Source organism: Cupressus sempervirens, chromosome 7, assembly GCF_028749045.1.
Source record: "Cupressus sempervirens isolate cs-2001-9-10 chromosome 7, ASM2874904v1, whole genome shotgun sequence".
Taxonomy (NCBI): Eukaryota; Viridiplantae; Streptophyta; class Pinopsida; order Cupressales; family Cupressaceae; genus Cupressus; species Cupressus sempervirens.
Window position 1 is genome coordinate 791,526,709 of NC_143124.1, and position 25,299 is coordinate 791,552,007.

The 25,299-nt window shown below is 36.1% G+C and overlaps 1 protein-coding gene across 1 annotated transcript; it reads left to right on the forward strand.

Annotated features, from left to right (window-relative positions):
• Positions 1–224: 224 nt before the first annotated feature.
• On the forward strand, positions 225–2,513 carry LOC149549719 (glycosyl hydrolase 5 family protein-like). Its single transcript, XM_089793015.1, has 2 exons — positions 225–1,429; positions 1,916–2,513. The coding sequence occupies exons 1-2, from the start codon at positions 256–258 to the stop codon at positions 2,317–2,319; spliced, it is 1,578 nt and encodes a 525-aa protein (XP_089649141.1). The 5' UTR covers positions 225–255; the 3' UTR covers positions 2,320–2,513.
• Positions 2,514–25,299: the final 22,786 nt, after the last annotated feature.

Sequence of the window (25,299 nt, forward strand, 5' to 3'; positions counted from 1 at the left end):
ACGGGCAGGGGCTTTTCACTTCCATTGGGTCTTGCTTTATTCGAATTTGAGAAACTTCGATTCATTTCCTGGCCACAGATTACAAGGTCTCAAAACGAACATCATATTTGCAATCCACGGGAAAAGAGCACGTACGGCATATACTGCTACGCGTCAATGAAGTTCACGAGTGCCCAGACAAAAACTCTACCTTATAAAAGTTGTCCTTGGGTATTCTCTGGCCCAAAGGTCACGAGTTCGAGCTCGAATATTGGCATGGCGGGGTTCAGGATTTGTGGAATTCTTGTTATTTTGCTGTGCGTTTTCAGCGGCCGCGCGTCGTCGGTTCGACTCGCGGCGAAGTCACGATGGATTGTGGATGAGCAAAGCGGCGCGAGAGTAAAGCTGGCGTGCGTGAATTTGATCTCGCATCTTGAGCACATGGTCACGGAAGGGCTGAATCGGCAGCCGCTGAGCTACATTGCAAGCAAGGTGGCTTCGCAGGGGTTTAACTGCGTCCGGCTTACCTATGCAACGTTCATGGTGACTAGGCCAGAATACCAAACCCTGACGGTGAAATCCTCTCTGAATGCACTGAATCTCAGCGATGCAGTAGCTCAGATAAGAGTGAGCAACCCTGAGATGCTGGATCTTAGCCTTTTGGAAGCTTTGAAGAGAGTTGCGCAGGGGCTTGGGGAAGCAGGGCTAATGGTGATTTTGGACAACCATGTGAGTAAACCCCAGTGGTGCTGCGGTCTCAACGACGGCAACGGCTTCTTCGGCGATCAGTACTTTGACGCAAATGAGTGGATTCAGGGCTGGAAGATCATGGCGGCCGCGTTTAAAGATGTCGATACCGTGGTCGGAATGAGCCTGCGCAACGAGCTGCGCGGCCCGAGGTCGAATCCCAGCGACTGGTACAAATACATGCAGGCTGCCGCCGCGGCCATCCATGTTGCCAACCCTCACGTCCTAGTCATTCTTTCCGGCCTCAATTACGACGCCGATTTGAAATTTCTGGCGTCAAAGCCCGTCAGTTTAGGGTTTCGCGAGAAGATTGTGTACGAAATGCACTGGTATGCCTTCACCGACGGAAATGCTTGGATGGAAAGCAACACGAATCAGCTCTGCGGGTCCATAACGGCGCGGATCAACGATCATCTCGCTTTCGTTGCGAAAAACGGCACCAACGCTCCATTGTTTATCAGCGAGTTTGGAATTGACGAAAGAGGAACGAATGTGAAAGATAACAGATTTATCAACTGCTTTCTGGCATTTGCCGCTGCAGGGGACTATGAATGGGCGCTGTGGACGCTCCAGGGGAGCTACTATGTGCGCAATGGCCGCCAAGACGTTGAAGAAACCTACGGCATCTTTAATGTCCGCTGGGACGGTCTCCGAAACCCCGCCTTTCTCTCCAGACTGAAGTCCATTCAACAGCCATTCCAAGGTACCTGACTACTTTTACTTAAATTCAAAATTTGTGTTTGGTTTTTAGATTCAACTGTGTAAAATCTTTTGCATCCATGTTCCGGAAGAATCATTTTACATTCTGACAATGAAATTTTAAAATATAAACAGAAATTTTGATGTACAAAAAAATTTCACTTGAATTCTGAAATAACTCCTAAAATTCAACATAGATTATTAATAATAACTTCAAAGGACAACTATTTTCACACTTGAATTCAGAAACAACACGTGAAATTCAGCATAGACTGTAGAAACAACTTCGGAAACACAAATATTGATTTAAATATATTTTCACTTGAATTCGGAAACAGCACTGTAAAATTCAGCATAGATTGTAGAAATAAATTGAAAAACAGAACATAAATTTAACATAGACTGGAAATTTAATGTGTAGACTCAATTGCGCGTCTATTTTCCCGTCACTTGACAGAATGTTTGCTTTGCTGAAAAAAATATGATCCAGATCCATTTTCATCGGAAGAAAGCCTGTACCAGATCATTTACCATCCTGCAAGCGGCAACTGCCTCGCTGTGGAAGAAGGGGAAGTAAAGCTCGAGTCTTGCGACAGCCCTGCCTTATTTACGATCAAGACTTCCGAGGGAGCCCTGGGACTTTCAGATGAAGAATCATGCATTACAGCCGAAGCAGACGGTCAGCCTGCTGCACTTTCCACACAGTGCACAGATCCGAACTCTGCATGGCGGACTGTTTCGAGTTCAAAGCTCCAAATTGCCGTCAATGGCAGCAGTGAATTGTTGTGTTTGGACGGGAGTTCGAGTCCCCAGGTGTTAACTAAGAAATGCAAAGATGAGGACCCGGAGATGCAGTGGTTCAAGGTGATTCAAACTAATCGAAAGCAGAGATGAAATAGAAGAAATTCGTACATTTCAGTAGGCAAATCCGTCATTTTGTTCGAATCAAAATCAGGATGTATGTTTTTTTCTGAATTCTAAATTATGTGTATTGGCCTCTCGGTTGCAGTTCTAACGATCAATGATCGTTAGAATATATGAATAACGGCCTTGGATTTGAAACCTCTATACATATTATTGTTTATATAGAGGTCTGATTGCGGATCGGGTAAGTCCGGTTGGCTGTGTGTTCTAGATTTTCAACAAATACGCTTTAATGTCGGGTAAAGAGAAGCAAACGTCTTTTTTTAAAATTATTAAGATATAAGAGGAGATTTATATGTTTTTGTGGGGCGGGAGAAAGTATTAGATGCAAGGGAAGAATCAAATTGTTTTTTAGGGTTAAGTATTAAATGTAAGGGGACGAATCAAATGGTTTTTAAGTATTAAATGTAAGGGGAAGAATCAAATGTCTATTTCTTTGGACGTTGCACAAAAGTTCAAACTTCTACCACGCAGAAATAAACTAGTTTGCGCCATGTGTACAAGATATTTTAATTTTTTTTTGTTGAAGCATGTTACAAATATTTTATGTAAGATTGTCAAATCATTAGGATTTAATTTCCTTAGCTCAACCTTTTAAATGAATCAATTTTATGGCTTTGAGGAAATAATCATAATCCTGAAATATCTTGTTCTTGGAATTTCACAATTTAAATGTTCCTCAAATTTATTTTTCGGTTGTGGAAAGGGGTAAGAAAGTTCAAATAAAATTTAACTATTTCATTTAATTGTTCTTGGAATTTTGCAATTTAAATGTTCCTTCAAATTTTGGTTTCTTGTTCTTTCAAACTTTCATATTCATTATATAAGTGGAAAGGGGAAAGGGGTAAGAAGGTTCAAATAATTTTTTAACTATTTCATTTAATCTAATATTGAGTAGTGTAAAAGTAAAATAGGAAGGTAAATGCTGAAAAAAAAGGAAGGTAAATGATTAGAACATAGTAGTTCAAAATAATTTAATTGTTAATTGATGAATGATTAATAAATGATGAATAGGGTAATAAAGTTCAAACGAAATTTAACAATTTAATGGGTAATAAAGTTCAAATAAAATTTAACTATTCTATGTAATCTTGAGTAGTGTAAAATAGGAAGTAGGAAGGTAAATGATTAGAAAAAATTAGCTCAAAATGATTTAATTAGTGATGGATGAATGATTAATAAATGATGAATATGTGAATGTTTGTAAAGTAGGACGTAGGCAAGTGATTAGATATAAGTAGTTCAAAATGTATGAATTTCTGTGTTTATTTATGAATGGTTGAATGATTAATAAATAGTACTAATGTATATATCATGTCATGATATGTCATTGCAATCTTTTGTTTAGTTATCATGCATTGAAAACTAAATTAGAATTGATACATATATGTAACTTTTACCATCATATCTTACTTTAACTTTTACCATCATATCTTACTTTAAGGTCCATGCAATTCTAATATGATTATCTTCATTTCAAATTACATGATCATTCTCAATCATGAAAAAAATAAAAATTGGTCGTTCCCAAGTAGTTGTCCACTCTTCAATTCTTCTTGTGCCCTCCTTAGTTGAGTACTTTATAAGGACATGAAAAATGGTTAAAATAAATGTAGTGAGTAGATTTTGTTTAGAAAAACACTAATAATAAGTTTTAACTGTATATGAAAAAAAAAAAAGTAGAGATAGAAAGGGGAATGGTTAAAAGTTTTGCATGGAAATAGATATGTAAATCTTCACTTATATTGTACAACAATGTGAAAAATTGATATGGCAATAATATGGTTCAACTCAATGTAGAAAATGTGATTTACTTGATCGCAACGATGCAATAAAGATTGTATTAGTTATGATAACATCTTCACTTATATTGTATAGCAATTTGAAAAATTGATATGGCAATAATATGGTTCAACTCAATGTAGAAAATGTGATCTACTTGATTGCAACGATGCAATCAAGATTGTATTAGTTATGATAACATCTTCACTTATATTTTATAGCGATGTGAAAAATTGATATGACAATAATATGGTTCAACTCTATAGAAAATGTGATTTACTTGATCGCAACGATGCAATCAAGATTGTATCAATGATGATAACAAGCCTTGTGTAACATGTGACCCTACCTAAATTCTCAATTTTAGGAACATTAGTGATAGTATGTGCTTCCCTGCAATTGATTGCATGAAAGACATAGGAATTGGAAGAAAGGAGAAATCAATTCATGATAAAACCATGTAGTGAATACAAAATAAGTGTAATTGAGTGAGAAGAAAATAAAGAATATCAAATATTTATTTATTTTTGATCGGTAAACAATCGAAGCCTTATATATGATATTAATAAAGATAAGTTACAAATGTCTCCATTCAAACAAGCATTGGTAAGAAAGAACAGAGAAGAAAACCTACAGTCTTTCCTAGGACCTTAGTCCTTTACAATGTACATATATAAAAGAGGCATTCCCCAATTTTAGAATTTGATTATCAAATTACATTGTTCTCTGCTAACTTGCTCCTTTGTCTATTTTATAATGACTAATTCTCTAATATATGATGATTTGGAGGCAACATCTTCCTTTTCATTTTTATGAAGCACTTCTAAGAAGGTCGTCCTCTGGTCTCAACCAATATCATCCTCTTTGATCATATTTATTATTTGAGCTATGTTGATGGTGTATGTATACTGCTACTCTGCAATCACAAAACCACTTCAAACTTATTTTTTAATGTTAGTGCTATATGTCAGTAAAAATTAATATAAGACTTTTAAGAAATTTGGTTAAATAACTTTAGACTCTGATTTGTTTCTTAATTTCCTAAAACATCAAGAGGTTGAGTTGACACGCCTTAATAATTTATCCTTTAATTAGTTCTTCACTTCTTGCTAAATTATAATATATGCTAACTGGCTTAACTCCTACTACGAAATTCAGAGCGTAAGTTTTTAAAAGTTTCCATGTTGAGATTAGTGACTTAATTTTTAGATCTACCTATTGATTTTATTATAAATCATGTTTGTTTTAACTTTTGAAAAATATATTATGATTCACATTTCTTTAATTATAGTTTTCCTTAATAGTATAATTTTATGGTCTCCCACTCTGTTTATCTATTAATTGCTAGCAATCTTGATAACATGTTTTTCTACTGATGATTGCAAATAGGATATCCTAATAAATAAAAAGTTCATATGTTATTGTCCTTATACTTCCATAATGACGAATACCCCTATTTTGGATTCAACAATCTGTCTCCCCTAATTTCGATTGCGCATTTTTCAGATTCTTGAAGATATTGTTGGCTACAATTGATCTATATTGATTACCATTTATCATTTATTAGATTAAATATGCTACATGTGAAATCTATATATTTAGATTTACTCAAGCCTTGTGCTAGTTTATTTTTATGTTGATAACTATCATCTGTATATATTAGTTTATTATGCCTGAGTTGAAGAGGGTAAAAGTGCAGACATCATTGTTTATATCTATGAAGATAACATGTCCAAAAATGGAACAATGATAAGCAATCACAAAAAAGTGGATATCATAGCCCTTATTCCAGAAAAATCAAGGGAAATACACCTTTAAGATTGACCAAGTGTAAAGCCCAGAAATAATACTATTGAGCACATTAATTCTTAAATAGATGTTTTGTTTTCTGCAACTTTATAATTATTCCATACACTAGATGATAACAAATACTAACTTTGGAGAATGCTATGAAGAGCAAGGGCCCCGATGAAGAACTAAAAACAGATACATGAGACAGTAGAAAAGAGTAATTGCAAAACTATAATATATATTAATTAATTGAGAACAAAATTATACCAATGCCAGATTATATGGGCCAAGCCCTTGGGCACCAAAACCAAAACCAATACCTTGGCACTGATAATAGGAAGTACTACCAAAGTATGAAACTTACAAATCAAAAAATTCACCAATCTACACAGGGAACCAAAATTACAATTGCCCAACTGCATCGATATTGGGTAATATTTTCTTCCGATAGGAGTTGACCTAGAAAATAACAAGCTTAGAAAAACCTACAGAAAATTTTGATAGGAGAACATAGAAGAAAAAACTAGGGAACTAGAGAAGAACAAATGACTAGTGCACAAAACCATAAGAAGATGACAAAAATGTCCAAGATAGTAGCCTTGGTGCGCAGAACCGAAAGCCCATACTAGATACCCCCAAAAATGCCATTTCAAGAGAGCTCCTAAATTAGTTTCCTCCTTCCCTCTTCTAATGTACCATTATGATTTTCACAACTTCCTTCAAGTCTTTAGCCTTGGAGCCTGGAGAGAACTCATATGTATTCCTTTCCTTGTTAGACTTATCTAAATTTGGGAGGCAAAACTCCAAGGATTCAAGGTCTTTGAATTCAACCCCTAGTTGAATGTATGCATTGAAGATTTGAAGGTAATGCAAGAGCCAGTCCTTGTTGGGGTTGACCATGATTCCTCTCTAGCGAAGTAGGAAGTGTATATTGGCCTCCATTTTCGGCCATTTTTGGTAAAACAGGATGTTTTCTCGAATGACCAGAGATGGACGCCTAGGCATAACCACAAGATCAAAACTCTTGGGAGGATGAGACATATAGAATTCTGGCAGGGGGATCCTAAGCTTTTCGTCTATGTTAAAGACCACCTGTTCTAAGCCCTCCAACTAGACTAAGTCAAATAAATTGTAGCAAAGCCGGATGATCACCCATTTTCCAATTTTAGCCATAGCTAAACACCCAACAAACACTCCTATAATATTTCTCTTAGTTCTCCAAGTGTAGTCATAATTAAAAACCCTTTCACCTAGCACCCTGCTAATGGCTACCCTAGTCATGTCATCTATAAGATGGAGTAACCTATTCCATCTTTTTGGCTTAACATTTCCTCTAAAAGCCATGGTGCGGACCTCCAAGGCATGCAATGGATAAATGTTTGTATCCATCCTCACACCCAAGCTAGACAATACCTAAACTGTCAGAAGAAAAAGAGAAAGTAGGAGACACAGAGCCGAGTAATAAATACTCTTTTCGAGGCTCTAGAAAGATCTGAAAAAATACAAGAGATATTGTCATCTGATAATCGTTATAGGTAGTGAGAAAATCTATACCTATGTTATATGATTACAAGGTATTGCTTAAATACTTAATACTGTAAGAACTATTTGAGATGTGTGTAAAAAAGTTATTAATTTTATCATGAACTCATGACATCTCTACAAAAAAGGGGGGGATTTGTTGAAGAGTCGAATCAATTTAGCATGTTTCAATATTAACTATTTCAGATGCAAATTGAATCATATTTTCTCCATCTATTCCTTTTTTAGCTAATTGATCTGCTTCTGAGTTGCCTTCTTTGTAAATGTGGTTAATTCTTACTTCTTCAAACTTATCCATAAGGTTGAGGATTTTCTCAAGTTTAGTGTTCAAGATCCAATAAGGAGTTTTCCTTTTTCTAAGTGCATTTAATATGATTGGAGAATCTCCTTCTATTATGACTTTATTGATTTTTATCTAAGACTTAGTTTTAATCCTTTATGGAGGGCTTCTAATTCTACGATGTTGTTAGTAGCTATCCCCAAAGGTTTAACTCTTTTCATAATCCAATTTCCAGAATCTTCCCTAATTATACAACCAATCTTGCTTTCCTCGGGTTTCTTCTTGAGGCTCCATCAAAATTAAGTTCCAGCCATCTCATAGGTGGAGGTTCTCACATGCATTCACTTCTAGCTTTACTGTTCTTATTTTTGTATGTGGGAGGGCGGGGGGTTGATTAAGTATTGCGAATTATTTTTAATTTTTGCATCCCATTCTGAGAACGAGTCTTCTTCTTTTGCTATCTTAGGTCACTATTCATTACTTCTATAATACTTGCTTCTATTTTGTTGAAGAGAGAGGAAGTACTAAGTTCTAAATTATTAAAAAAAAATCTATTTATTTCTTTCCAGATCTCCCATACTAGAATAGTGGGGGTCATCTTCCAAAGTTTTCCATACACTTTGTAGTTGGATTCTTTGGGCCACCCAACTAAGTGGTCTTGCCAATCTCCTGGAAGGGGAGCAATCCAGTTGAGTTGCTTTTTAAGCCAATCCCAACACTCCTTGGCATACTTGCATTGGTAAAATAGATGCTTCACTAATTCAAAGTTTTCTTTACATAGTATACATCTTGAGGGGCCTTCAAATCCCATTTTCCTAAATCTATCTACTGTTAGGATTTGATTTGTAAGGCTTCCCATAGGAATATGCTTACCTTTGGAAGTCCCACTAGGTCCTAGAAGAGATTCAATGGCATATTTATAGTTTCCCATCTTTGTGAATTGATTATTAGATTGTATCATTCCTTTACCTTGTATATTCCATCATTAGATGCTACCCAGATAAGTTTATCTTCCCTATCATAGTGGTGGATTGGGTGATCTCTTAGAATAGCCTCAAGTTTCTCCCATTCTTCCGATTGAAGTCCTAGATTGTCTAGGGGTTTCCATCTCCATGTTATTTCTTCATTGGATGAATTATTTTGGATATAATCAGCTACCTTAGTTCCCCATACTGGAGTTAGTAGATTTTTAGTATAGATTGATAAATTTGATTGATCTAGAGGGGAATGTCTACCCCAAGAGTCTTCCCAAAATAAGGCGTTATCACCTCTTCCTATATCCTAAGTTCCATAATTAAAGATCAATGGGTGACATTTTAGCATAAAATTCTATGCTTTTGATCCTTTGGGAGGGTTCCTAGTTCTCAGGAGAGATGAACTATCTGCTACATTCAAGTATTTGTTATATAGTATTCTAGCCCATTTGCTATATCTTTCTTGATACATCCGCCAGACTTGTTTAGATCCTAGCATTTCATTTTGCCAATCAAGGTTTTTAATTCCTAACCCCCCTACTTCTTTTGGCCTACAGATCTTTTCCCATCAGATTAGGGCTACTTTCTTTTTATCTTCTGTTCTTTTCTATAAAAAGTCCCTTAGTTTTGCTTCTATTTTTTGTTGGTATTCTTTGATAATTGAAGATATGATAATTGGTAAGTAGGTATTTTTGAAATAAAAAATTTGATTTTAGTTGAACTCTTCTCACTTTGGTTAGCCATTTTCCTTTCCATGCTTTTGTATGATTGTCTATTCTTTCTAATATTTTTTCCAACCTTGGTTCTTCTTTGCTTCTTTATCTAGATATATTCCTACATACTTACATGTGAAGGTTTCTTTCTTATACCCTAATTCATTATAGATATAATCTTCCCTTTCTAGTGGAGTGTTGAGGAAGAAGATTTTTGATTTTTTGTCCTGAGGCTTTAGTGTAGTTATTTATAATTTAAAAGAAATCTCTACCTCTTTTTTAGAGTTTATCCCTACTAGGATTGTGTCATCTGCAAATTGTTGGTGGGTGGTGTTTGAGATATTCTCTGTGACCATTATTCTTTTAATATTTCCATCAGTTTGAGCTACTTCGATGGTTCTCTCAAAGGTTTTCGCCATCATAATGAAAAGGAAGGGTGAGATAGGGTCTCCTTGTCGAATTCCCCTAGATATGCTAAAGAAGACTTCCAGTGAACCATTGATTAGCATACATATTTTTGGAGTTGAGATACATTGATAGATGATGTTGATCCATTGATGTGAGAATCTAAATGCTTATAGAGTTTTACATAGGAATCTACAATCCACCTTATCGTATGCTTTTTATATATCTAATTTCAATAACATACTTGCCTCCTTATTCTTTGATGCTAAATGAATAGTTTCTTGGATAATTGATATACCATCTAAAATGGATCTACCTAGCATGAACCCTGTTTGCTCTTTCGAGATAAGTTTGGGAAGATAAACTTTTAGATAATTTGCTAAAGCTTTAGATAAAATCATAAAAATAGTATTACAGAGAGCTATTGGTCTGAAGTCTCGTGGTTCCTCAGCTTTACTTTTTTTAGTTATTAAGGTTAGGAATGTATGATTAATTTATGTTAATAGTGATCCTCTATTTCTTGTGGCTTCGATTAATTTCTATAGATCTTCCCCTATGATTTCCCAGCATTTTTGGAAAAATAATGCATGGAATCCATCCTATCTAGGTGATTTATCAGGATTAATATTATAAAGAGTTGTTTTAATTTCGCTTAGTGAGAAAGGTTTGTTGAGAGACTTATTATCTTCTTTTGAGATAATTTTTGGGATTACCTTCAACATCTCCTCTTGAGCTACTCGATTTGAGGATTCAAAGTTATTTAGGATATTTTAAAAATAACCTACCAATATCTTCAAGATTTTGGCCAGGTTATCTTCTATATTTCCCTCTTTATTTTTTATGTTCATAATTTTGTTTACTGCTATATTATGTATTATGCTACCATGGAAGTATTTTGTATTTTGATCGCCTTCTGTCAACCATTTCTTCCTTGATTTGTGTTTCTAGAATATTTCCTCCTTTACTAAAATGTCCTCCTATTTTGATAGTGTTGAGCTATCATTTTTGCACAATGCTTAATGACAAAAATTCATTTGAATTTCTCTCTTGAAAAGCTAATCTAGGATCAACTCTGAGGTTTTGGGTGATCTTGCGACCTACCGAAATCCACTCAGTTGAAGATAAATGTGTTTGTTCACAGGGAGGCCTTTGCTGGTTCTGATCAATTTTGGATAAGATGTTCAATCTCCTTGTTGTCTCAAAAAGTAATCACAAAAGAGATATATTTTTGGTATTTTTTGTTTTATGATGAATGCAATTTAACAATGCAACTAAATGAATTTCTAGTTTAACCAAGTGTTAGAAAAGAAAATAACACAGACATGGTAATGAGAGATTAAAGAAAATGACTTGAAAGGGAAATTCCTAATGGACATAAACCATGGTAATAACACATTTGTGAGTTAAATCATCAAAAAGATTAGGTAGGGAATCAATGAAAATAGGAGCAATGCTTCCTCAAATCCACTGATGCAATTGTCAATGGGAACTTAGTAAAAATTGAAAGATGTTTCACTTCTCATTGAATCACAAGGCCACAGAAAGTGTGCTCATGCAAGACAAGAAGTTATTTAGCAACAATAGGGTGATCTCTTCTCCAACTCGATACATCAAAAATTTTTGTCAATACATGGAAAACACTAGAACTAAAAGATCTTAGAACCAAATCAACACAACAAAACCATTTGCTCCATTATTATCATGAACATGCACTCAAAAAAATAACACACTTCGTCAAGAATAGCTACACTCAAAATGAAAGCACCAATAACATATATTATTGCATCAAAATGATGGCCGGAAGTACATATTACATCCCTATATTTATAAGAAATCATCTCCTCAATTTGTGTTGAGAGTTAGAGATCTCTTAATGCAAACATATGCTTATAAACTAATAAAACAAATCTAATAATATACAAACTGACTCTCTAAATGGTGCTAAGTAGGACTCCACCCTTGTTTATATCAATTAATGGGTGCATGAGCCTTTACATGTCTTAAAAAAAAGAAAGAAGAAGTAGATAAGAAGAAGGAAGCTACACAAAGATCCAATAGCTACTTGAGGCTCTAAAATAGAAGCTTGACCTTCTCTAAGCGTTTCTAGGAGTTGAATTGCCGTCATAATGTGTTTTTAGTGCATGGAAAGCTCTAAATTAGCAATTGGAAGTTAGTTATCAGTGTACTATTACTTCTTCAGAATTATTGGTGCACCTCTGTGAAAATAACACCTTGAGCACCTTGGTGGTACGTTCAAAAAATCCAAAATTTTCCCAAGTGTCAAAACTGCATTTTTAGCTTCTGGGTTTTCATCCCCTTTATACCAGAGCGATGCCTAGATGTTTGCTTTTGAATTTCTCTACAATCTCCATCACTTGGGTAACATCTAGAAAATCTAAAGTTTTATACTTATCTTTTACCATTTGCCAGTAATTGCTAACCTCCATACGAATATCCACGAAATCCTTAAGATTAGTGCCTCTTCAGTCCTGAATGCTTGTCTGATATCTTTTGTTGGAAAATGAAGATGGTGTAACTGAGAGGGGAGGGGTGAATCAGTTACCACAAAAACATTTTCAAAAGTCCCAAAGATGCCTTAAACTTAGTTGCTGCTGCTACAAAAATCACTGCTTAAAACTTGATAGGTGTTTAGTTAATTTATGAAGCATTTACTGAAATAAGCAACTATGCAAAAGAAAGTAATCATTAACACAGTAGACACCAGATTTACGTGGAAACCCAATATGAGAAAAACCACCAGCAACTAGTCACCAATTTTCACTCTTCTGAAGTGAGCCCTGTTAGGAGCCAACCCTGTTAAAGGTTACAAAACACACTGTTAGGTGTGACCCTGTTAGAGGATTTAATCACCTTGTTAGGAGTGGCCTTGTAAGAGGTCTTTTTGAACAATTCAACTGAATTGCCACCTTGTTAAAGGATTTATGAAATGGCTGTTAAACCAACTCTGTTAGGAGATTTTGGAATCACTGTTACAATGGTTAGAAAGCAACAATGAATGATCTGAAAATACATGCAACTTATCTTGCTGAATACAGATCTCAGTTTAGCTCCACAAGATCCTTACTGATCAAATATATCTCTGCAGCTCCAAGATTTCCCTCTGCTCAATTCTGCTTAGGCACACGCAAGTCTCTTCCTTGCACTTCCTTGCACTTTTCATATATTCATTCTCTCCTCTTCTTTTTTTCATCTTGAGCACCTCTTTATATATTATTCATAATACCAGGTCGGCCCAACCAACTTGTTAAAACAATTCCAAAGTCGGCTTGCCCAACCAACTTGACTAAACATATTCTAAAGTCGGCTTGAACAAAAAAAAAAACTTTCACTGGCCGACGCTGCTCGGTCAATACAGAACAAAAACTTCCTTCCTGTGTTAACCGACAAAACTCGGTAAGAACTACAATTACCGAGAAATTCGGTAATCCTGCCACTTCCTTTGGAAATCGACTGGACTCGGTAAAAGCTGTCTTCGACTACTGAGTAAGCTCGGTGAAAACTCAATTTTCTTTAGCTTACCGTGCGAACTCAGTTAACACTTAACCGTTCGTTACAAAATCCTTTGATACCCTAGTGATCTCGGTAAGAACTAAACTTTCCTTAGCTTACCGAGTTAACTCGGTTAACACTAACTCACCGTGTGACATACCGGAATGCTCGGTATACACTGCAAAAGGCTTTTACTGACCAACTGAGCTCGGTAGACTCTGTAAACTGTTTTCCTGGTTGATAGAACTTGGTAGACTCTGTTTGATAACTGATATGACATTTGTGTAACATCAAAGACAATATACAATTACTTAATTGTATCCAACAATCTCCCTCTTTGGCATTGATGGCAACACAACATGTCATAGCAGAAATGAAATTTGAAAGAAAGTCTACTTGTAACACAACACAATTAACAATTCTCCCTCTAAGATAGAGAACTCTCCCTCTTACAGTAATCTCCCTCTGTGAAGAAATTACTTAATCAAATTTTGGATTTCGGAAAAGATATGACAGTAAAACTCTCCCTCTTTGACAACACATGCCAAAGACCATCTAATTTCAAATGAATTTCATTGTACCTTTAGTACTGATTCATATGCAATATTTCCTTGATTTGCTGCATCAACTGATGATTGTTCAATTTTGTAAGAGCTGATGCATCACTAAAACTTATTTTAGTGAACTTCAAATAGGGGAATAACCCCTAACTTACCTCTGAGATACAAAAATGCATCCTTAGGTAAAGGCTTTGTGAATATGTCAGCAATCTGTTCCTTTGTATGTACATATTCCAATCTGATTTCCTTGTCCTGCACCAATTCTCTGACAAAGTGATACTTGATTGCAATGTGCTTAGTCTTAGAATGCATTACTGGATTTTTAGATATATTGATTGCACTTGTGTTATCACAAAACATGACGACTGGTTCCTTGATTTCCATCTTCATGCCTTGTAGCAATTGCTTGAACCAAACAATATTAGAACAGTTTACTTTTGCAACAACATACTCTGCCTCTGCTGTTGATTGAGCTGTACAGTTTTGCTTTTTGCTTATCCAAGAAACCAACCTCTTTCCAAGAAAGAATGCACCTCCACTTGTGCTTTTTCTGTCGTCAAGGTTTCCTGCCCAATCAGCATCAGTAAACACTTTTAAGTCTAGGTTTCCTCCAAGTTTATACCATAATCCATAATCTTCAGTTCCTTTCAGATATCTCATTATTCTCTTGATTGCCATCATGTGATTTTTTCTTGGTTTGGCTGAAAATCTTGCCACAATTCCAACTGCAAGAGCAATATCTGGCCTAGTATGAACTACATATTGCAACTTTCCAATTATAGATCTGTACAATGTCTGATCTATTTCCTTTGAATCATCTTCTTTGGTAAGTTTTAATCCAGTACACATGGGAGTTCCAACTGGTTTACAGTCTTCCATACCAAACTTTTTCAATATCTCTTTGATATATATTGCTTGAGTGATGTAGATGCCATTCTTGTTCTGCTGAATTTGTAGTCCCACAAAGAATTTGATTTCACTGAACATTGACATTTCAAATTCCTTGCTCATTTGTTCTGAAAATTCTTTGCAAAGATCATCATTCCCTGTAAAAATAGTATCATCTACAAATATTTCTGCCAGGACAATCTTATTTTCTGGTCCTTCCTTGATATACAAACTACTGTTATCATTATTTCTTTGAAATCCAATTTGAATAAGATAGCTATGCAATCTTTCATACCATGCTCTAGGGGCTTGTTTCAGACTATACAATGCCTTGTGCAATTTGCAAACCATGTTCTTTTTATCTGGATCAATAAAACCTTCAGGTTGTTCAATGTAGACCTCTTCATCCAGTATACCATTTAGAAATGCTGACTTGACATCCATCTGATAAACTTTAAATCCTTTGTAGGCAGCATATGCTAGTAAGGTTCTAACACCTTCCAATCTAGCAACGGGAGTGAAAGTTTCTCCATAATCTATGCCTTCTTCTTGAGAATATCCTTTGCACACTAATCTAGCTTTGTTTCTTGATACTTTACCATTTTCATCCAACTTATTTCTGAAAACCCACTTTGTACCGATTACATTTTTGTCTTTAGGCCTGGGTATAAGAGTCTATGTTTTGTTTTTCTCTATCTGCTCTATTTCTTCATTCATTGCTTCAATCCAATTATCATTTTCTAATGCATCTTTGATAGTTCTAGGTTCAAAATCAACAAGTAAACAAGTACCCTTCAACTTACTTCTTGTGATGGTTCCATTAGATTTATTTCCAATGATCTGATCTGCTGAATGATGTCTCCTGACATATTTGGCTAGAACAGATTCTTTTTTTTTTGGATGATTTTTGTCGTTATCTTCTTGCATTTCTCCTCTTTGCTTGGTTTGGTCTGGCTCGGTATCAACTGGCACGGTATGTACCTGCTCGGTTACCTCAGGCTCGGTAATCTCTAACTCGGTATTTTTTGACTCGGTAGACGTTGGCTCGGTAGATGTTGGCTCGGTAGATGTTTCCTGCAACTCGATTAGTGATGACTCGGTAGAAGAAGATTTCTGATTCTCAGATGCAGTTGATATTATATCTGAATCACTGAAGACGAATCTTTTGTAATCTTCTGGTTCTTTTCTGCTTTCTTCTTCAGTCTTTTCTGCAAATTCATCAACTTTCACATGTATACTTTCTATGACTTTGTGAGTAGATAAGTTTAAGCATCTATATGCTTTACTCTTACATGAGTATCCAAGAAATATACCTTCATCACCTTTTACATCAAATTTTCCTTTTCTAGATTCTTTCAAGATATAACATTTGCTTCCAAATACTTTCAGATAACTTACATTGGGTTTATAGCCATACCATATTTCGTAGGGAGTTTTGAATGAGTCCTTTTTTAACTGTACTCGATTTAAGGTATGAACTGCTGTACTGATAGCCTCCTTCCAGTATTTGATAGCAACATTCTTTTCTATCATCAAGGTTCTTGCACAATCCATGATGGATCTGTTCCTTCTTTCAGCTATGCCATTTTGTTCAGGTGTACCTGGTGCTGAAACCTGTCTTTTGATTCCTCTTTCAATACAAAAGTTATTAAATTCATGTGAAATAAATTCACCACCTCTGTCTGACCTTAGGCATTTCAATCTTTTCCTTGTTTCTTTTTCTACTCTTGCCAAATACCATTTGAATTTTTCAAATGCTTCTGATTTGTTCCTTAGGTACATGATGGTCATCATTCTTGAATAATCATCAACAAAAAGAATGAAATATTTTTCACCAGTATAGCTTTCAGTTTCAATAGGTCCACATAAGTCAGTATGCACAATTTCTAATAAATCTTCAGACTGATAATTTTTGCTTTTGAAACTAGACTTACCCATCTTTCCAATTTGACAATTCTTGCATAAACCGACCTCTGGTTTCTTTAAATCAGGAATGCCTCTCACTTTCTTGAATTTGCTTATTTTTACCAGATTGTCAAAATTCACATGACATAATCTTTTATGCCATAACCAACTCTCTTCTATTTGAACAATAAAACATGAATGTTCATCAAGTTCAAGATAGAACAAGTTACCTTTAGTTTGAATACCAGATCCAATCAGCTTTCCTTTACCGTTCAACAGTCTTGCTTTGCCTTGGATGAATTCTACTTTGAGTCCATTGTTGAGTAATTGTGCCACACTCAATAAATTGTGCTTTAGTCCTTCTACCCAATAAGCATTATCACATACAAGTTCCTGGGTTAGAGTGATTCTTCCTTTTCCTTTGATGCAACAAGGTTCATTGTTTCCAAATCTTACACTGCCACCATCATACTCTTCAAATTGATCAAACTTTGTTTTATCCCCAGTCATATGATGTGAGCAGCCACTATCAATGATCCATGTATCATTCTTACTTATGTGAGAGATGAGTGCCATTTCTTCATTGTTAGATTCATCTTTTACAGCAATGTAAACAATCTCATCCTCTTCTTCATCATTAGAATCATTAGAATCTTTAGCCATAAAACATGATTTCTTACTTTTATCTTTAAATGATTTGAAATCCTTCTTACTGTTCCATTTATTATCTTTCTTTTCATCTTTATCTTTCTTGTTTGGACACCTTGCAGCAATATGACCGACTTCTTCACATGAAAAGCAGATTAGGGGTACTTTACCTCTGTATTTACCTCTTCCTCTTGAATATTTCTTTGCAAGTAGGGCTTCAATTACTTCAAGGTCGCTGTCAGAGCTCTGATCTGATTGACCTTCACTTTCTGACTGAGATTCCTTCTTCTTTTTGCCTTTGTCCTTGAGTGAGAGCTTGGCTTCAAATGCAGACTCAATGTTCTTTGCAGCTGGAACATAATTATCAAAATTATCTAATTCAAATGCTGTCAATCTTCCAACTATGGCCTCTAGGTTTATCTTGTGATTGGCCTCACACCTTCTTTCTTGAATGGCTGATACCCTGATGGCATAAACTTGAAGTAGAGTTCTAAGAACTTTACTTATGACTGTCTCTTCACTGATACTTCCTCCAGAAGCTTTGATAGCACTGACACATGCTTTAATTCTTTCAACATATTTGGCAATATTTTCATCTTCTTTCATTTTCATCTGATCGAACTGTCCTCTCAGACTTTCAGCTTTGGCTCTTCTGACATTGTCATCTCCACCATAGATCTCTTTCAGTCTTTCCCACATTTCATAGGCAGTAGTGCAGTCCTTGACATCATCAAACTCTTCATAACTCAAGGCAGATGCAATATCAATCATCATAATGTTATGAGTCTTCTTTATAGCAATGTCATTGACTGATAATGTACCTGATGGTTCTACATATTTCTCATCAAGATATTTCAGACCAGTGTCACCAATGGAAGCTAGATGAAGTCTCATTAATCCCTGCCATGCTGAGAAGTTGTTTCGGTTAAGCCTTGGGATTTCCCTCTTATAAGACATCTTGATCTTTGGCTTAGATCTTTGAAATCTTCTCTTGCAAGCACCAAAAGCTCTGATACCAATTGTTGGAAAATGAAGATGGTGTAACTGAGAGGGGAGGGGTGAATCAGTTACCACAAAAACATTTTCAAAAGTCCCAAAGATGCCTTAAACTTAGTTGCTGCTGCTACAAAAATCACTGCTTAAAACTTGATAGGTGTTTAGTTAATTTATGAAGCATTTACTGAAATAAGCAACTATGCAAAAGAAAGTAATCATTAACACAGTAGACACCAGATTTACGTGGAAACCCAATATGGGAAAAATCACCAGCAACTAGTCACCAATTTTCACTCTTCTGAAGTGAGCCCTGTTAGGAGCCAACCCTGTTAAAGGTTACAAAACACACTGTTAGGTGTGACCCTGTTAGAGGATTTAATCACCTTGTTAGGAGTGGCCTTGTAAGAGGTCTTTTTGAACAATTCAACTGAATTGCCACCCTGTTAAAGGATTTATGAAATGACTGTTAAACCAACTCTGTTAGGAGATTTTGGAATCACTGTTACAATGGTTAGAAAGCAACAATGAATGATCTGAAAATACATGCAACTTATCTTGCTGAATACAGATCTCAGTTTAGCTCCACGAGATCCTTACTGATCAAATATATCTCTGCAGCTCCAAGATTTCCCTCTGCTCAATTCTGCTTAAGCACACGCAAGTCTCTTCCTTGCACTTCCTTGCACTTTTCATATATTCATTCTCTCCTCTTCTTTTTTTCATCTTGAGCACCTCTTTATATATTATTCATAATACCAGGTCGGCCCAACCAACTTGTTAAAACAATTCCAAAGTCGGCTTGCCCAACCAACTTGACTAAACATATTCTAAAGTCGGCTTGAACTAAAAAAAAAACTTTCACTGGCCGAAGCTGCTCGGTCAATACAGAACAAAAAATTCCTTCCTGTGTTAACCGACAGAACTTGGTAAGAACTACAATTATCGGGAAATTCGATAATCCTGCCACTTCCTTTGGAAACCGACTGGACTTGGTAAAAGCTGTCTTCAACTATCGAGTAAGCTTGGTGAAAACTCAGTTTTCCTTAGCTTACCGTGCGAACTCGGTTAACACTTAACCATTCGTTACAAAATCCTTTGATACCCGAGTGATCTCGGTAAGAACTAAACTTTCCTTAGCTTACCGAGTTAACTCGATTAACACTAACTCACCGTGTGACATACCGGAATGCTCGGTATACACTGCAAAAGGCTTTTACTGACCAACTGAGCTCGGTAGACTCTGTAAACTATTTTTCTGGTTGATAGAACTCGGTAGACTCTGTCTGATAACTGATATGAAATTTGTGTAACATCAAAGACAATACACAATTACTTAATTGTATCCAACAATCTTCTTCTAACGAAGTATCTTCAAAGGTTTTTCAAAATTATTGGACAATTGATTGCTCTGGAATGAGTTTAGTCTCTGACTCATCTTCAAAAATATCAAGTTATGCATTGCTGTAATACTTCTCAGCTTCCAAAATTTGCTCTTATGTTTGATCTCTTAGCTTTTGTATACCTTCATGTAATGTCTCCATTACTCTATTACTAGTAGCTATCTTCTCAATCTAATCCTCTAATTAATCCAGTTCCTTAGCCAAGTACACCTCCATAAGTGTACGATATCTTTGACCCTTTATTACTTGAAGTGCTTTGAGGTCCTTTCCCCAGGTATGTACCCCATCTAATAGCCCATATTCCTGGTTCAATATAGACACCAACTTTTCCTTACTAGACTGAACATGGTGTAATAGGTTCAAATTATCTTGTATAATTTGTACACCTTTATCCTCAAAATGTTCATGTCATTTCTAACATGCACCCAAAAATGAATTTATTTGTACACTCCCCTTATGTCTCCTTTCTAATGTAGCAGTGAGATTAATTTTTGGATTATCAAGGTCAATGGGGTCTACTACTCCATGTAAATAGCCTCTCATAAGATCGTTTTGTCTCCTCAACATTATCAACTCAGAATCATCTTTGTCCATATGTTTGAACACTTACTTTATACCCATAGTGATTAATACCTTGGTTGTATCTACCATGGGTTTCCCTAGTAGGACCTCCCTAATTTGATAGTCTTTAGGGGACAAGTCCTCAGTTTCAGCATGTGGAAGAGGGATGACAATATGTGCCAGCAAGTCCTAATCTTGGTTCTTCATTATGAAGACCAATGTTCGCGCATCACCTGTAGTTGGCTTAGGCTTCCTAATGGCTTTCACTAGTTCATCCATTTCCTCCTTTGCACTCTAATTTAGCCGCCTATTTTTCTAGACCATAACCTCCCTCTTTAGCTAGGCTGGTGTAGTGCCCATGGGAGAAATGTATTTGGCTGAAGAGGAGGTTTTCCCTACTGACCCTTTTCCCTTATCACTCCTTTATGGAGTCTTCTCCTTCTTAGAGAGATCTATGTTGGGAGTTCTTTTATCTATTGTAGCCAAAGTCCTTGGCTCCATCTCTTGAGAAGTCTGCCAAGATTCTTTAGGTATTTGTCCCTCCTCTGATACTTCATTGACTGGTGTCTATTCGAGCTCTTCTACATCTACTGCTTGTTCTTCTTCATTATCGATAGGAGGGAGAGGAGTGACTGAGCCTTTATCCAAGAATGAGAGATCCTAAGATGGTGGTGGTAGTATACCCAGAGACCCTTGTGGTAGAGGTGGCATTTGGTTCCAATCCTCTCCCATAGGTTGGTTTGTAGGTGTATCTCTTATCTTATCACCCAACATTTCATTGCCCATAGGCATAAAATTGAAATTAGAAATTTTAAAGATATCCATTTCTTGCCCTTCTTGTTCTTCGATCCATTGTTATTGCTCATCTTCTGAAGTTGTAACCTGAATTGGTTGCCTAGGAATAGATGGTAGTGTCATAATGGAGCTTCTTCTTTTCTCTTCTTCTGTAGCCCTGGCCAAATGAATTCTTTGACTCAAAGGGAGATTATCCTCTTTGTCTTCATCTTCTTCTACATTTGCCTTAGGGATGGTTTTTGGAATTGGAGGGATGGGAATGACTTTCTTCTGTAACTTCCCTCTTCTTGTCCTTTTCACTATAGGCTCAATCCTATTATTCTTCGAAACTAACGGGGAGGCTTCTTCCTCGGGTTCAGGTAGTGGCACTTCCTGTGCTTCTTCTTCTAGCTCTTATTCTTGTTCTTGTCCAGGTGGGGGTGCTTGTTTAGTATCTTGGGCTTGAGCCGCCTCTTCATCTTAAGGCTCTTCAGTCTTGGACTTAGCTCTATTTGGGGACTCTCTTTTTCTTTTATTCTTCCCTTTATCTTCCCTAAAGTACTCAACATCACTCTCATGTTGATTCACCATTTCCAGCCTAACTGGAGATTGAGTAGGGAAAGTTGGTACTGTAACTTTTGCACCTTTACCCTTAATTGGGTATGTTGTGGCTTGAAGGGTAATAACCAATGGAACCAGGTCAAGGTTAAAAGGCTTCTTGATCCCATTCCCTCATTAACTGAATTATGCACCTTTCCCTATTATTGACATCTGCATTCTCATCTCTATCTATCTCTGCATTCATGATCGACCTATCATAGATTTTGTCACGGTTGTATAATGGATGTAAGACATCTTGAGTGTCTTTTTGAACTGCCTTGAGTGGGATCTTTATTTTTAAGGACTTTTTAGCCTTATATAGAGTCATCCTACAATAATCCCTTATCCATATATCATAGTCACCTATTTTGTTCATCCAATGGTCTTCTATGACATCTTCTTGCAAAAATTGCTTCCCTACCAAATGCTGAACTCTACCAATATTATCAAAATAAGGGCGAGGGGAGTTGTAATCTTCCAAGGGATATTGATCCCACTCTAAATCAAAGGTCATAATATCTTGTTTCTGCTTGACCTCAAATGCGCCTATAGTAATAGGGCATACCCATCTCTTCTTATGCTATTTCTCACTTTGTCATATGAAAATGTGAGTTGTTTGGCAATCTCCAATAAGATGAGCTTATCTGATGGATATCTCAGGAGTTTCTTTAGATTCACCACAATACCAACTACCCTTAGGTAAGTGAATGTTTTGAACTAGATGTAGTAGGCACTGATCTCTGTAATCCTTACTGTTGCCTCTACTGACATCTATTTAACCTAATCACACTTTATAAATTAGATGATTGCAAATATAAAAGCATCATTCACTATTCGGTACTCCTTGCTTTGATCTAAGAGCTTCTTCTTTACCAACTGAGGATATATCGCAAAGGGCTAGGCGTTGGCATCTTGCATGCTTCCCTTCTTATATAGTCCTAGATAATTAGTTGTCCTTGCTGTTAATAAGTACACCAAATATGATGTCATATAAAACTTGGGGTTGGCTCTAGCTCCTACCAGTTGTTTATCTATGTTTTCACTTAGTACTATGGCCCAATCAATTGGCATTTTGTTTGTTTAGATGGTATCTATGAAATGGAACATCTAGATATGAAGATGCCTAGCTTCCAATATACCCATGACTCTGCTTAAAAGTGCAATGGCATATCTAATGTCATCCTTCATATATCCCCTAGTCATGTCTACCCTTCTGGCTCTACATCCTATTAGTGTTCTATCAATAAAAAATGATGATTGTATGATCTTTGTGGCCTTCTTGTCATTCTCCCTATACAATCTTTCTGCTCGATCATAAGTTATCTTCACATACTAATCAACTCTATGGAGATGGAATACTTTTTCAATATTTCTAGGTCTAAGGTCAAGAACTATCTCCCTTGTGACACTTTTAACAACTCTTTCTTTAGACATATTTTTTTGCCAATGCCATGATAAGTTTTGAGGATTGCACTCATGTAGGATGAGATGTTGCATTGACAACCAAGATCAGATAAGTGCAGATTCCATCGTAGACCTCTCTCTAGGCTTATTGCAGAGTACAAGGAATGCATTCTAGTCTATGTGTCCCAATTCAATATATCTGATCTCCAAATGTCCATCCTGAAAAAATGAATTCTTTGGTGCACCTTGAAACTTGAAAATAACAGGTTTTGGAGCAATCTTCTCTGCAAGTGAGGATGATGAGGAAGCTATTTTATCTACACAAAATAGAAAATCATTAGTCTAGAAAGTTGACAAATAAACCCTATACATACCCTAATTGCTAAAAAATCAAACCCAGAACATCAAAACCCTAAAAAACTAGCTCAGGCCCCCCTAATAACCTTGAAAAGTAAAATAACACACCTTGCACACCTTCACAGGTGCACTAGGTGCAAAAAAAGGGCATTCCAAGAGTCTTTAGGGCATAGTTACGCACGCGCACATGTGTGCACCTTGGTGAGGTGTGTACATGCACATGTACACAACTACACACATGCGCTAGTGCAAGTGCATATGTGGGAGGGGAACTTTGTGTTAAAAAATGGTGTGTAGATGCACACCTTGACAAGGTGCGCATCGACACGCCATTATCTTATGTTTCTTTGTCTTACTATAAAAGGTGCACACCTTGGGGAGGTGCTCACATGCACACCTTTACCTTGGTGATTTTTAGTTTTATGTTGCTTAATTAGGATGTAAATAAAGGTGCGCATGTGCACACCTTTGGTATATTAACACTTTGTTTATTTTTTGTGTTTGCAGGTTGAATTTTGGCACATCTTGAAGGGTGCAAGGGTGCAGTCTTCTGGGGAGCGTGAAACATAATGGAGAAGGGGGAGGAGATCTTGGGCTTATGTAGACCCGGGCAGGATGCACACCCTTTGGAGGTGTGCACCTTAGCATTTGTGCAGGTGCACATCTCCAAAGGGAGATAGAAGTGCACTTGTGCATCTAGCACACTTGTACACCTATTGTAGGTGCACATGTGCGCTAGTGTGCACTTTAACAAAAACCTCACTCTTTTCTCCTTTTTCTCCTATTTTGACACCTGGGTTTTCTCTATTAGGGGACAAAGGCTGGAACCAAACTCTAGGTGAAGTTCCAAAATGATCCAAGCCCTAGACTAGGGGTCTGGGAGACAAATTTTTTTCACTAGGGGGTTCCCATTTCTAGGAGAAATGGGGCGTGGGTTGTGAAACCACAACATATATCATTTCTTTTTTTTTGTAAATATTTCTTATTGTTCATTCCATGTTTAATTACTTCTTGATTCAACTTGTTTAGTTCTTCTTCTGTGTTAAGTTTTTCTTTAAATATGTTGTTAAACTACAATTTATTCCATTTTAGGATTTTCTCTTTGACCATTTTTAATTTGGAAATGAAGCAGAATATTTTTGACCCTTTAACTTGTCCTTCTTACCACCAATTTTTAATGTTTTCCATGAAATTCTTATTTGGGAACCACATTTTTTCTCATTTAAAAGGGTTTCTCATAGGTTTAGGAGGTTCAATTATGTCTAATTTTACTAGAAAGTGATCCAAGCCTGCAAGTGGCAAAATATCTTCTTTTATGTCCATATCTATATTGCTTAGATCTCCTTTAAAGAAGAATCTATCCAATCTCTCTGCTATGTAGTTGAAGTCTTTCCTTCTGTTATTCCATGTGAATATTCCATTTTTCATTGGAATATCTATTAATGTGTTTTTTTCTGCCCATTCTCTAAAGTCTACTATTGCTCGTGAAGTTGTTTGTAGACCCCCATATCTTTCTCTTCTTTTTAGCGTTGCATTAAAATCTCCTCCAATGATAATGTTTTCATCCTGACGAATCTTTATGAAGGAACTAATCTCATTCCATGCTATAACTTTGTCTTCTATTTGGGTAGGACCATAAACATTTATCAATATGATCTAGAGGTTGTTTCTAAGACTTGAGACTTTGCACCCCATTGAATTAGTATTAATAGATATTATATTTACATCTATCTTTCATAGATTCCAAATTATTCCCAATCCTCTTGAAGCTCCATTTGATTCTTTAAGTACTATTTTCAATGACCTAGCTTCAGTCCTAACTTATTCCCTTCTTTTGTATTTAGTTTGGCTTCTTGAATT

Bases quoted from the DNA above. Each gene is read 5' to 3' on its own strand.
- LOC149549719 (XM_089793015.1), top strand. From the start codon at position 256: ATGGCGGGGTTCAGGATTTGTGGAATTCTTGTTATTTTGCTGTGCGTT. The intron at 1,430-1,915 runs GTACCTGACTAC...AATATGATCCAG, and splicing joins CATTCAACAGCCATTCCAAG to ATCCATTTTCATCGGAAGAA.